Raw genomic sequence first — 15,995 nt, forward strand, 5'->3', positions numbered from 1 at the left:
AAAAACTGGCACGCCAGTATATACGTCACAAAGCCTATTAAGAAAAGCCTCACGACAGTGCAAAACCTATAAAAAATTATTCCGATCCAATCCAAAATCCCAATACAACATTTCCTTATATACAAAGCTCGATATATGAAACAATCACTGACTTAAAATTTCATGCAGTATTTTCCTGCAAGGAACAAAATTATTATTTTGAAAAATAATAATATCAAGACGAATATTTTTAACCAATGTTGTGTCTTCTTCTTTCGAATACTCAATAAATTAAGGAAGAAAGAGATAAATCATTGTTCAATAAAACAGCCGCTGTACGACGTTAATAAATAATGATATTAAACGTTAATAAAGAACTATAAATAGTTTAATGATTTATGTACGATTAGATGTACATTAATATTAACCACATAATAGTCATTAAGTCGTAAATAAAACAAATAAATCGTATTAAATTCATTTTAACTGTTATTGCTTGTTGTCTTTGTGTCTGTTCTGTGAAATTAAACACTTTGCAAAATTTCAGAGACAAAAGACTTAAAAGACGGACACTCAAAAGAATTATTACAAAAAAATAATATAATAATATTCAAACATTACATTAATTACCTAGATTATACAATTTATTTAATGCCTTATAATTCCGTTTTAAAAACATGGTTTGTCCATTGTTTTTATCACGTGTATAGAGGTTTATCCTTTTTTTAATTTAAATACTTTATGATGCACGCAAAACACCGTGATGATAATTTGATAAACATAAATAAGGAAGTTTTCATTTTGCTTTTACTATTAGCATTCTTGGTACTGATATTGTAAACATAGAGTTTATGTTTACACTGTTATCAAAGTAGGAAAGCATAATATATTGATTGAAACATATAAACAATTATCTTTCTATGAAATAGAAACATAATATTTTGAGCAAAATACGAAGAAAATCTCATACTTTTATTACATGTGTGAGTTACACGAGCCGGTGTAATTACAGATAAATATACATTATTTGATCCAATGGTTGGCGACGCACTAATTAAGCATTTGTTTATGTTTCTTACAGTGCCAGTAGTCAGTACCTATGGTTGAAGGTGACCACTAACATTCAAAGTTCGATGACATCGAATTGAGTTAGTTACGTATGTTGATAAGTTGTGTTAGAAATTATAATCGCACCTATCTTTATTAAGATATAATCTGTGCATTAACATGCTATACTACATGTACACTATTGCAATAGCAACTGAAATTAAAGTAATTATTAAAATAAAAACTCGTGCAACTCAGCACACAAGACATTTTTTTTTTACTAATCGCACATTAGCCAACATGAGAAGTTCGAACGTAATTATTTGATAATAAAAAAGATTAATTTTGAGGTTTATCAATCATTTCTGCTGCCGTGAAAGCCGCCATCAAAGCATCACCAACCTCGGAAACTGTTATGTCCCCTGTGCCTAAACCTAGTTACACTAGCTCACTCACCGTTACGACGTTGCAAGGTATTGCTGTTTGATGTTAGGGTGTATATGAGTGGGTAGGTGCTCCCTACCGAGGAGCACTCACAAAGCCTTGCCATTAACTAAATCATATATTTATATCTCTTTTAATTCTGTGTGTGTAGAACTCACCACACTTACAACACTTATATAAATATTAAACTATAAATATTTTGATTTACATATATCAATTTGCTATATTTGGATCTTGATTTTCCTGTGTACCTACTTAAAAATCAATAAAATCCTAATGACATCACAGTTATAACAACAAACGGAGCCGGATGTGGTTTTTTATATGAAGCAAGATGCACTTAGCGTGTATCGTGACTGGCAGCGACTAGACAAACCCAATGAACTATTATATAGGCATATTAACAAATAGCACAACTTATCAAAAGGTTCGATGGATTGTTTATCTTTACAACATAAATTAGTAGTGCTATTCGATTTATAAAAAAATTGTACATCGATTAAAAAATTTTTTTATAACATCTGGGCTAATGAAAGCAAATGTAAAGGCGTACTGTTTTAAAATTTATTTATTAATTATTTTTTATCACAAGTTTGTGCCAGTATAAAATCGATGAATATTATCTATGCTTAAATATATACCGATTATCGTTTTGATTGATTGAATGGCTTTTAAGTAGACGTTCTTAACGTCATCTAGTAGAGATTCAACAATTTGGATGGTAAAAAAATCTATTCGATGATGGCCAGCATTACCGAAGTCTCAACCATTTTTTATATACAATAAAATGACAATGCTTGACATTGGGTATACATTATTAGCTCGAAATACCATTGGTATAAGTATATTTTAAAGCAATTTATCATTGATATAGGTATATAGCACTATGTTTTTCTGAGTATACTAATTGAAACAATTCAAAATGAGATAAAGTATTATTTTTAATGATTCTATCCATTTAAAATATTTGAAATAATTTGTATGATTTTAATGCGAATTAATTTACAATAAAATTAATTCTATAAATAAAATTACACAATTAAATGTAATTGCGAGTTTAACGAAATCAATCTCAGTGAGCTATTATATATAAATATTACGTTATATATAATTAATACCATCATCTTCAGTAAGAATTAATTGAGAACTAGGGTCATATTCCATCATGTATAGCATCAAGGTGCACTATGACGAACTACTTATACTCACTTATGTAACAGTCTATTTAAATTTACGTTTAGAAAAACTAAACGCAAATGGGAAAAGATGCCAATTGTCAACCAATTTCGCTTTTTAATGAAATGAGAGTTGAAAAATACTGTTCGAGAATCCTGATTATCTGATTCCGAGATTATGATTAAATCTTGATAATTGAGTGTACACTAATTAATTTATAATTTTCTCACCAAAATTACTAATGTAACTAATATTTTAAATATCTTCAATAATGATTATTATGCTAGTTGTATGGCGACATGAAAATCCGTCTATTTACATTCAAATGACCCAAGTACGCCTGCGATACTATGCTATGTTCTATATATTCCATTGTGTGGCTACATTAAACCATTATATTCGTGTAATGAGTTTGCGCCGAGGATTGACCTTCAGCCTTGGAAATACCACCTTGCAGACATGATTTTATCTTTCTGCTCTTCTTATATGCGCAGCGCAAAAAATATGATCCATGTTACCAAAATGATTGTAGGAAACTCGCCGTGAGAATATTTGTACGTCGTAATATGTTCGTATTTATAAATTACAATAAACGCATTTAAATTTAATTAGAATAATAAAAAAAATAAACTTTAAACTTAAAGGCTTTTTTAAAAAAAACAAATTCAATATCCTTATAATGACGACTAAAAATATTTATTCTAGAGCAGCTAAAACGTTAAATTTGCTGAATAAAAATTAAAATACTATAATATATTTTAAATTACTTGATTTTTCTAAATGATATGCATGAATCACTACTTGATTTTATTGGAAGAAATAAAAGTGTAAGCTTAATTTTAGCTTGTTTTGAGATTCATAATTTGCCGTTATGTCTTTTTTTTCTTTTTATTTTCATTATAAAGAACTAAAATATTATAATATGTTTAAATATCACGCTGACATAATACTGACAAAGAAGACCGTAACCGCAATCCGAAATAAGCGAAATGAGAAATTAAAAAAAAAGATAATTGTACAATAACATTTTAAATGGTTCATCTGGGCTTTAACTTTTGAAAGTAAGTTACTTAAAAAGAAAAGCTACATATGCAGAATCAAGTCATATGTTGATGTCAAAAAATGAAGTCAGAAAATCGTCACTGGTATTTAGACAAAAACGTCAATTGCAGTAGATAACAAGAGATGGGAATGCGTATTACTGAAACAGTATCAGTTATTGTTATTTATATTTTGATTAAAAAAATTTAATTAAATAAATAAAAAATACTGTCACACAAAAAAAACAAAAATAGTGTAGTAAAAACTAGTAGATACCATAATATTAAGAAGCCTAATAACGACGATAAGGTTATATTAACGCATTTAAAATGGATAGATACGAAAGAAAAAATTAATAGTTATTATTAAACATTTAAATAACAGTCGTACACAATACCAATGGTTTAAATTTACATCTATAATACATCGGAATTTATCTCATGAAATGAATGAATTACAAAAAATAGAAGGTATTATATTTTAAATTTTGTTTTGTAATTTTATGCGTTGTACAATTCCAAGGAGTTACTTAAATTAATTAAACCAGTTCGGTCGATAATAGCAAACCAGACAGGGTTATGTAATTATATGGATGGAAAATTAATTTAACAAGAAAACGAGAACAATTCCGCAAACGTGCATTAGTGAATTTCAAACGGGTCTCTGTTTTCCCGGTACGAGTATGTTATTGTTCTCATAAACTGACTCAGATTGCGTAGATTATGATAAGTGAAGATGTATAAAAGGATGATAAAACAGCACCACAGCTAGTTCATAACCACGTAGCCATGAGGCGGCCGGTTTACTTATTATTTGCCATTTTCTTGGCTTTCGCAAATGCTTCAGGTAAGCTTTTAACAACATTATTTTTTGGGTCATACAATGAATGAACTATGAGTGCATTAATTGAGTGATGTTTTGGTAAAGTTGCATAATTATTTGTGTACAATAAAAAGTATTTTAAATGTTTATGACATTAGTAAATTACATACATTATTATTTTTTTTAAAAGTTGTATCATTTGTACATACATATTTTGAAATATTAAAAATAGTTTTTTTTCAAATTACAGAAAGAGTGCGTAGAGGGTACGGCGGCGGTGGAGGCGGAGGTGGGGGTGGAGGATTTGGTTTCGGCGGCGGAGGAGGTTTTGGCTTCGGAGGTGGCGGCAGCGCCGGAGGTGGTGCCGGTGGTGGTGCCGGTGGTGGCTTCGGAGGTGGTCTCGATGTAATTCGCGAAGGTGTACACGGCATTCTTGGAAAAGTTCATGAAGGCATAAACCATCTTAAAGGAAGTGGTGGCTTCGGTGCCAGCGGTGGAATAGGCGGTGGCCTAGGTGGTGGAGCTGGTGGTGGCGGTGGAAGTGGCTTCGGAGGAGGAAATGGAGGAGGAAGTCGAGGGGGATTGGGAGGAGGAAATGAAAAAACTATATATACAAAGTCAGATGATGGCAAATCAGGTGGATTTGCTTTTACTGGTACAACTGGTAATGGTGGATACGGCGGTGGAGGCGGTTACAGCAGTGGAGGCGGTGGAAATGGCTATGGAGGCGGTGCTGGATTTGGAGGTGGAGCTGGCGGCGGATCTGGCGGAGGAACTGGTGGCTCTAATGGAAAAGGAGGATATGGCGGCGGAAATGGAGGTTTCGGCGGTAGTGGATCTGGCGGACTAGGAGGAGGTGCAGGCGGCGGAAACGGCGGTGGTAGTGGCGGTGGAAAGGGCCAAGGAGGATCGAGTGGATTTGGAGGAGGCACTGGCGGAGGTTTTGGCGGTGGAGCTGGAGGTGGTTTGGGAGGTGGAGCTGGAGGCGGTTTGGGAGGTGGACATGGTGGTTCTGGAAGTCTAGGAGGAAGTAGCGGTGGATCAGGTGGCTTTGGAGGAGGGAGTGGTGGATCCGGAGGATATGGTGGTGGATCTGGCCTTGGAGGAGGTGCCGGAGGAGGAAATGGAGGCGGCTATGGAGGATCCGGAGGTTTTGGAGGAGGAAGTAGTGGATCCGGAGGAAGCGGTGGTGGATCTGGCCTTGGAGCAGGTTCTGGAGGAGGTCATGGAGGCAGTAATGGTGGATCCGGTGGTTTTGGAGGTGGCAGTAGTGGATCTGGAGGATATGGCGGTGGATCTGGCCTCGGAGGTAGTTCTGGAGGAGGTCATGGTGGATCAGGCGGTTTTGGAGGTGGTAGCGGTGGATCAGGAGGTTATGGAGGAGGGTCCGGCGGTGGTCTAGGCGGTGGTGCTGGTGGTGGCTTAGGCGGAGGATACGGAGGATCTGGTAGTTCAGGAAGTGGAAGCGGAGGCAGTGGTGGCGGACATGGCGGATCTGGAGGTTACGGTAATGGCAACGGTGGTAGCGGAGGGCTCGGAGGAGGACGTGGTGGATCTGGATCTGGAGGAGGATTGGGTGGAGGTCTTGGCGGAGGTTTTGGAGGTGGCTTTGGCGGTGGACTTGGCGGTGGACTTGGCGGTGGACTCGGTGGCGGACTGGGTGGAGGCCATGGAGGCTCAAGTGGATCTGGTGGTCATGGAGGCAGCCAAGGCGGTGGTCCAGGCGGCTATGGCAGCTCTGGTAGTGGACCAGGAGGCTATGGAAGCTCTGGAGGTGGTTCAGGTGGCTACGGAGGCTCTGGCGGTAGTTCTGGAGGCTGCGGTTCGGGATCTTGTGGTGGATGCGGGTCTGGTTCGTGTGGTGGGCACGGGGGCGCATTTGCATCAGCTAGTGCCAAAGCATCGGCCTCCGCAAGCGCTAGCAGTTACGGAAAATAACATGACTTCTGTTGATAAATATAAACCGATTTAAAATAAACAACTAACTCAATCATCAACAGTGTAAATTATATAAAAAAAAAAACATGCATAAATATGCTTCCATGAGAAAAATGATGCAAACAATTATTATAGCATATAAATGACCAATTGATCATTGTTAATATAAGTTTCATGACTCATACATATTGTAATAAAACTTAAGACATAATTAAACTCAAGTGATTACTGTGATTGTATTTATACATAATTGTAGTTATTAAAATATATCTAAGTTTTTCAATGGATTCTTTTTTATTGCTAATATCCTTAAAAAAATACTCACATACAGCAACTATTATTAATTATTATTATAAATTATTTTCAAATCTCAGATATAATCTGGCTTACCTTTTTAAAAAAAAAATCCTGTTTGTACTCTACTTAAACGAAAGGTGTAGTGCGATCTCCCGATATAAGTTTCTTGAATATTAATTTCTACTAAATAATTCCTTAAGACATTCTCGGTAAAATATACTTTCCGAAACGGTGGTAGCTTCACTCAGTAGAGTTGTTAAATGACGATTCTAAAGAATTCAAAAGTGCTGGTAAGGCCTACTTAAATAAAGTATGTACATTTTGATTTTGATTTGATCATTACCATAGTCCTCCACAAAGAAGTAAATTTCAATAACAGAAAATCTCATGTAGGTATATGATAATAAGATGCACAATATGTAAGATGCTTATATTCTTATAACTAAAAACTTATGTGTATAGTAAAAGTATGGCATCTTGTGTATGTGTTTCATAACAAAAAATGCTCTAATGACTTAATTTCGCCCTGTCTATTTATAATCATGGACTTAGAGATGGGTAGAAAAATGTATAGATGACTTACAATACATATATTGGTACTCACATTTTTTTTTAAATCCACACGAAATAAATTTATAAACACAAGAAATAAAGGAAGGTAGAAAACCATACATCCGACGCCACAATTTCAATATACATATATTTCCTAAGCAAGTACCTGTTTAATAAAATTTGCCTATTATATTAAATGCCCTATTAATTAATTTCTGGGCTTATGTAACAATACAATAATTTATACATAGATTATTGTTTATAAATTGAATGTTTACTGATTTCCTTGCAAAATATATCAATTACATGTGTAATTACATTTAAGAAAAAGGATAATTAAAGTCTTTCTTACGCATACTTTTCGGTATAAATAAAAGTTTAATGAACTTCGCCTTCAACTTTTTTTGCGATATTTTATTTCAAGTGTAAAGTTTGAGACAGTGAGAGAGTCATTCTAATTTTAGAATATGATCAATTAATGTTAACGTCTAAATGTCTTAAAACAACTCTTCTATCTATAAAAAAAAACTCAATTTTAAAACAATAAATTAAATTTGAAGTTCCATTGAATCGAAAAACCTTTTCATAATTTTATTTGGCATACTAATAATCAGTATAAGGACAAATTAAATTAAATATCACATCTTAAATGAAATTTTAATAGCGGAATTTATTGAACACTTATTTTGACTCATATGAACCTTTAAACAATACCTCGATTGTTAAACTGGATTACAAGTTAAATCTTAATAATTGGTAGAAATGATATATAAGTTTTTAAAAATAGGTCTACAATAAACTTCTACTCGTCTATTAGTGTTCGCCCATTGGTCAAAATTCGACTATCCGTAATCATTATTAAAAAGTGGTGAAAAACATGTATGAATTGATATGTTTCGATTTTTTTATTTACCTTATTTTCCACATTTTTATGATTTTGTCAAAATCTCGTCATCAAATAATAATATTAAATTTAATGAAAAACCTGATCAGTATAATATCTGAACACTTTTCGTTGCCTATTTATTAATATAATATTTAATCTTTATTTCCAGTTCTGAAATAAAAATTATGAATACAACAATAGATAATATTTTAAAAACAAAAAAAACTTACAACACGTCTTTGAATTCTACCAAGCAATTAGATTTTTTGTAAAGATTGAACCATCATGGTATAAAAACGCGGTTTGACGTTACACGTGCTGTAGTGAGGGGCCGAATTTGAATTTTACCGAATAGCAATATTCGGTCAAAACTTTAATGAATCGATTTTTCAAATAAATAAAATCATGTAACCGATTTTTTTAACTTGAACCGTATTTAAACGTCTAACAAACTACCAAAAAAAATTAATGAAATATTTTTGAAATGTTTACTATATTTAATTGCATAAAATTGTTGACATATACTTTCGACCCAAAGAAACCGGTCCAATAGTTTGATCTTTTATCATCAATAATATAAAATATAGTATATATTACATACTTTGTTAAACAGCGTAGAGTCCGGTCAGCTTCACGTCTTGGAGATCCATTAGATCCCCTGGATTTTAATCGAATATTTATTCGAATACAAATATTAACCTTACAAACCGATACTAAATAAAATTATTCAGCTCATCCCTAGTTTGAATGTATCAAAATTGAATGAAATATAAGCGCACGAACTATGAATATAAAATAATTTTTTTATAAAGACACTAAGTGCATAGTAGCGAATGAAAAAAAAATAGAGATAAACTAGATAAGTACTGTATTGAATATCAGTAGGCTTTTCACGACATTTGAATGTTAATCTTTATAAATATATTTGTTTCATAAAAATCATTATTTATAGTGCCTATTTACAAATACTAAATAATCAACTATCCTGCTCTAACTTAAAAGCTTATCAGTACCACTCATCTTTACATTCGATCTTAATCGAAGGTTGTTGATTTGAGCAAGCACGATTTCCTACTTCTAAGAACGCTTTTTAGGGGGATAACTCTCTGTTTATATGTTCGCCTTGATCACATAAACAGACGGATATTTTAATTACATTTTTGTTCAATAGATAATATTCATAGCTCGCAAACACAACGGAGGTCATAATAATGACAGTCATACATTCGCTACTTTGACATTTAACACAATATTCGTTGAACGTTTTGTGCTACAACAATCTGGAATGATTCAGCCTTATTGAACATAAACAAAATATGCCACTTATGTATTATATTATAATAGTGCGATTCGCCAAAATATAATGGAATAACACGTTTGCCAAATTTCATAATAAAATAAGTCAAAATGTGTTCACTTGATACATTTTATTTATATAAGAAATGGTTCAAAATATATTAAAAAATAACGGAACTTTTATCTATTAAATCTACAGATGCCAATCCTGTTTTATTCAATAATCTATTCCATGGTCTCTTATGACTAATTTGTATTTATTATACTGCATTTAACAATGTAGATAAATGCAGTATATATAAAATAATAAATGCACCTATATTTTGAGGTGGTTAGCCTGGCTGCGGGTCTGCCCCTTTTCCAATTTTTAATCGTTATAACTGAAATACTTTTTGTTTTAAGATCATATCTTAAACATGGAATAACCTTATATATTAATTTAGATTTCAAGACTCAGATTGGGGAAATACTCGATGACACACAATGTTTTAAGTGCCATATTAGCTGATGTTTTTATTAATACAAAATTGTTAATTAAGTTGTTAATTACGAACTGTGTATTTTTTTTTTAAATTATACACTAAATAAATTATACAATTTTTTTTTTTTTAATTATATTACTTTATTAATAGTAGACTGATAAATGGGGCGTCTGGTGGCGATCAGACCGGCATTATTAATATATAATATTATCCATTCGTCGGCAATTTGCTAGCGCTACCAACCATGGGAATTAGGATCTTACTTCCCGTGTGCCTTTGATAGGTCGCAAGCAAATGGAAGTATTTCTTTATCATTTAGTTATTAGATAGTCGAAATTTGATCTGTGCTTAGCTGTATATTCATTGGAGATGCATTTACATTATGATTATATACTTTACCTTTATTAAATAAAATTTATGTGTACAAATAAGTTTAATGGAACTTATATAACTTATATTATAATTTATTACGACCTGATAATATATTTCTATAGAAATATCAGGAAGAGACTTATACTTTTTTCTACAGTGTAATCTTGATACATTTACAAGAAATAATTATTTTAATACGAAACCACGGTAGTTCATGATTTAAACCCATTCACCGTTGCCATATGTCGTGATTCTAATGACAATGAGCGGTATTCTCACAATAGATCAAATGATGAATTAACATTTAATAACACGAGGAAAACTCCATTAGTCACAATAAAATAGTGTAAAATATCTTCTAAAGTTTTAAAAACAAATATACTCTAAAATACAGTCATACTAATCTCATATTATATAAGGTCTTTTGAAAATAAAAAAAATAATTTATAATAGGTACTTCATGGCCAAATATGATAAAAAGAAATACTTCAATTATTTATTAAGATTTTTTTAACGATTGTAAAAATCAACTGTTACAAAGCTTATAACATAATATAATCATAACAATATTTTATATTCTTCACTGCTATTACTAAGAATTAACTAACCTAACTTAAAAAGCAACAAAAAATATAGTTTTTATACCACACAGTCAAGCACCTTGTTTTTTTTCTCTCGATAATAATAATCATTAAAACAGTTCGGACTTGTATTTAATATGAATCCTTTGTTCGATTTCCTGGCTGATTGAATCAGATGATAATAGGAGAGTCGGCTATGACGTTATTGTATGGCTCTAGAGTTGGGTACTAACTTTTAAAATGTATTATTAAAACGTCAGCATTTTTAGATGGTTCAAGGCTCTGTATTATTATTTGAAAATAATCATGCATCCATGATTCGTTTTAAGAAAACTTTAAAATACTAAGTAATCTTAAATACTATCTGAAGTGTCTGATCTGATTTTTTTATGGTATACATAGGTTGGGGGACGAGCATATAGGCCACCTGATGATAAGTGGTCACCATTACCCATAGACAATGACGCTGTGCGAAATATTATCAATTTCTTAAATCGTCAATGTCCCTTGTGCCTGTTGTTACAGTTACTGTTAAATTTATTACCTATTTTAAACTTTAAGCAGGGCCGGATTTAGGGGAGGGCAACCGGGGCAACTGCCCTGGGGCCTCCACGTGAGAGGGGGCCTCCACATGAGAGGGGGCCGCAGTTTTCAGCAAGTTAACAAATACTGAGATATAGTCAAATTATAATAATGTTAATATTTAACATTTTAAAAGTTACCGATACAAATACGAAACAATTCATAGCTTACTGATTGAAATAAAAAAAAAACTAATTAATTCATAATAATATAATTATTAGGGTGTTCACGCTTCTGTTTGTCTAGGGCCCTCACTACTTTGTGGCCCCGGGGCCTCCACACCTTTAAATCCGACTCTGACTTTAAGTAATATCCTGTTAAGTGCAGTATTATACATATGGTTTATGTTACATGTATATGTATTGGGTTTGAATATAAATACTCCAAAAGACGCCTCTTAGTATAACGATATCTGTCAAACAAAGTCAGTTTAATGGAGATAAAAAATGTGTTTTATTTAATCTAAATTTTTCCGCTTAAAATATGTATCAAACATATTTTAAGATATACATAATTGAATTTTCAATTTGTGTTTAGGTATAATTTATCTCGCGCTCAACTCCGACAGAAAATATCGTGCGGAAATCAGAACGTGCTGTATCTACGACATGTGCCTAATTTGCAGCGTGAATCTGTATACCAGAATATCTCATAAGTCTTATATTTTATAAACCATGAATTATCATGTATTATATACTTACTTATCTAAGCAGAGGTGACTGTAGTTCTCTGACGACTAATTTTTATATACAAAGTTTAACCAATATCTTCATAAACTTGATAAAATAGGGATAGAGATACTCCACCTGAGGGTAAGTGGAAGAGTCCAAATGCGAAAACGACCACTACAGTCAGCAAGAATGAGCGATCAACAAGAAGCGTCTTCATGGCTCGTTTGAACGCACCCAGGTTATATATACATTAGTAGTACATTATGGTAATGTATTTATTAAAAAGTTTTATTTTTACTAAAGTAAACTTGAAACCCAAAGAGCTTAAACCTAATCTTTAACAAATAATAAACATAAATAAAAAATAATAAACATTTGATGATACAAAATAGACCTAATGAGGTCGTTGCCAAGAGATCGGCTTTACTATTACAGACCTTGACTTATCGCCGAGTAATCATAAATTTATTAAGCATGAGCACAACACATGGAATATTCTCGTAAATCCTCGTCAATTATATTAAAACGTTTATTTATCGTAGCATCAGGATCACGACTACAACAATTATTGTATTTATAATAAATTCTTTTCAATTACGTCAATAAATATTTCATCTTCTCGGTTCATTGTTATGTAATTAAGTTATTGTTTCCAGGTATAGTAATTATAATCACACTTTATTTAAACGTATCTGTAAATTTTATTTTTAAACTGAGTCCTGCTTTCTTCTAAAGGTGATTAGAGCTTATTCCATCACACTTCTTCAATGCGAATTAATACATACACAAAATACAGGATTTCACCCAACATGAGCATATTTCTTCATCTTCGTAAAGCTCACTACATTGCATTAAAAAGTATCTGTCTGTCCCTATATAAGCTTAGATCAGTATTCGATGCGATTTTTATTCAAATAGAAAGGGTGAATGGCGCTTTACTCGATGACCATGGATACCTCCTAAACAGGTAGGTCTAAAAATGAAACAAATGGTGTAAATTATGTCGAAAGTCCATGTGCACCCACTCAAGTAAGGATTGAATACTGCACACAACATTGTATTTAAGTAACCACTATACAACTAGGCAAGTCTAACGTCGAGAGAGCGGTCAATCCCCAAATCTTACTACACACTGAACTGCGTTTGGGAAGCTATGTTACATCTTCCCAAATAGCACAGTTTCTGAAGTGGAAAGTCTCCGACCAATGCATATTGCCAGTGATGACTTACGGAACAAAGACGAGGTCACTTATTAAGCGCCTCATAAGAAGGTACAAAGTCACTCAAAGGGCTATGGAGAGAGTTATGTCGAACTTTTCCCTACGAGACCGAATCACAAATTACGAAATGTGTATTTGATCCAAAATAACCGATATAAAGTGGGTCGTATAGCTCTTAAAGACGGCCCTTGGGGTAGAAAAGTTCTCGAGTAGTGACCACGAAATAGAAAATTCAGCGTGGACTGATGAGGTGAATTTAGTGAGGGTCGCAGGAACCCATTAGATGCGCATAGTAGACCTTTTAAAGATGTTTGGGGTATTCCTTCTTCACTATTACTTCTTCCCCATTCAATCTTCCAGACTGAACATTTTTTATACCACACAGAACAGAGTCATAGCAAAATTAAACAAAATACAATTAGTGATTTTCTTTCATAGCACTTGAAGTAATGGTTACATTTAACAATTTACCCGTATGTATATTTATTAAATATTTTGCGTTGTACTCAATGTGTATTTATACTTTCTATTTGTTTTTTTTTTAAACATTTTACGACTATATACTATAAGTCAAACTCAATAATAATAATAAATAAGTAATAAGATTTTATTAAATGGTATTGATTTTACTAAAATATTTACTAATTTACTATAATAATAAATATTTAGGTATAGATATCATCACTCCACTATCTATGTTATTCTAGTTCCAGAAAATCCTTGTCATATTATACCTAATTTCACAATACAATTATTATCCGTGCAGTCCGTGTGTAGTTGAATTCCAAAAAAACTGAAAAATCTTAACAAAGTTATAATCTTTCCAGATTATTATAGTATATATGTAACAATTACTAGAAAAATCTTTTAAATATAATCTCGCTCAACAAGTTCATGTCGTACTAAAAGTGTTAATAATAAAACATTTGATGATACATTTGATCAAACCTTCAAACTGCATTAATGCATCGATGGATTGCTGTGTACTGGAGAATTGTATGAGGAAAAAAATAATTATTAAAAAAAAAATTTAAAATAAAACATTTGATGATACATTTGATCAAACCTTCAAACTGCATTAATGCATCGATGGATTGCTGTGTACTGGAGAATTGTATGAGGAAAAAAATAATTATTAAAAAAAAAATTTAAAATAAAACATTTGATGATACATTTGATCAAACCTTCAAACTGCATTAATGCATCGATGGATTGCTGTGTACTGGAGAATTGTATGAGGAAAAAAATAATTCGAGGAAATATAGATACAATTAAAAGAAATCTTTTCAAAAACGAAATAATTCTAGATTCTACAACAGGAAAAGTTATAGTTCTGGAAGATTAAGTCCGATAATTCGATGCATACTTGGGATATGTATAGCAGCCCTTATTAAAACATGGCAATTGCTGCACTTACCAAAAATTTAACGTTATAGTTATTTTACAACATTATGATAAAAATGTTTCATTGTTTATATGGAAAATAATTTAGTTTTCGTCTATAAATATATTTTAATTGTTATAATCGTAACAATTATACCGCATATTTTATTCGGTTAAATTTTTGGAGTTCCTTATTATGCAAAAAATATTTTTTGTGGAAATTAATTCCGTTGCGTTTGACGGGGTGTTATACATATGGGCCAACTGATAGTACGTGGTCACCACTGCACATATATATATATATATCGTATAAACTTTTAATTATTTCGTACATAGCCAATGTGGACCAGCCAAGATGTCTACAAACCCATACCTTTTTTTTTTGGTTTAACAAATGGTTAGACGTTTGTAAATCGATTAAAATCTGTATTTTTTACTTTCTTGGTTTTAAAAATAAAAACATGTTTGTCTCATGTTATATGTATAATCAACTTATATGTAACTATTATTTATTATACTAGCCCGATATAAGCTGTCTTTTGATTCCGGTAGTCCAGTCTTGACATAGGAAAGATCTTAATAGTCTGTTTGGCTCTTGAGGTTACCTACTTTCACACAACTTCAGGTATTCAATCAAATACTGGTAAATATTTTTGATCCCTTCAGGTTATAATAAAGGCAACAAAGGTGTGACCACTGTGGACCAACGATGGAGTTGGACTGGATGGAGCTGATGATGGTAGCCGACATAAACAAAAAGATGATACTGGTCCTTAAGATCCATCTCTTTATTTAGAGCCGCCTCAGATAAACTTGTAAAACTGTAGCGGCTTCGCTCATTAGGATTATTCCTTTTCATAAAACGTTTATGTCAAAATATACATAACACTAATGGTCTAAGCTTCAAAAATCGTCACCATATTTTCAACAAGTAAGTAATTTGTGCAAAACACTAATGAATTTTGTGTATAAAGAATCACTTCGTTCATTAGTATTTATTATGTAGGTATGAAAATGGCAGAAAATGCTGTAATAGCGTTAATAATATTTTAAAATTGAAAATCTCCAATTACTTCTTTAACGGTACCACAACAATACAGGCCTGTTTTATTTTTTAACAAATATTAAATTTGACTGGAAAATGGAAAAAAGTTCTTGAAAGTTCAAGAATACATAATTAATAAGTTTATTGTGATGGTAAAAAATAGCAACTAAATGAGTAATAG

General features: G+C 32.2%; 1 protein-coding gene across 1 annotated transcript; it reads left to right on the forward strand.

Annotated features, from left to right (window-relative positions):
• The first annotated feature begins 4,429 nt into the window (after nucleotides 1–4,429).
• Nucleotides 4,430–6,732, forward strand: LOC124533094 (glycine-rich cell wall structural protein-like). Its single transcript, XM_047108260.1, has 2 exons — nucleotides 4,430–4,533; nucleotides 4,760–6,732. The coding sequence occupies exons 1-2, from the start codon at nucleotides 4,476–4,478 to the stop codon at nucleotides 6,445–6,447; spliced, it is 1,746 nt and encodes a 581-aa protein (XP_046964216.1). The 5' UTR covers nucleotides 4,430–4,475; the 3' UTR covers nucleotides 6,448–6,732.
• Nucleotides 6,733–15,995: the final 9,263 nt, after the last annotated feature.

This window comes from Vanessa cardui, chromosome 1 (genome assembly GCF_905220365.1).
Source record: "Vanessa cardui chromosome 1, ilVanCard2.1, whole genome shotgun sequence".
Taxonomy (NCBI): domain Eukaryota; kingdom Metazoa; phylum Arthropoda; class Insecta; order Lepidoptera; family Nymphalidae; genus Vanessa; species Vanessa cardui.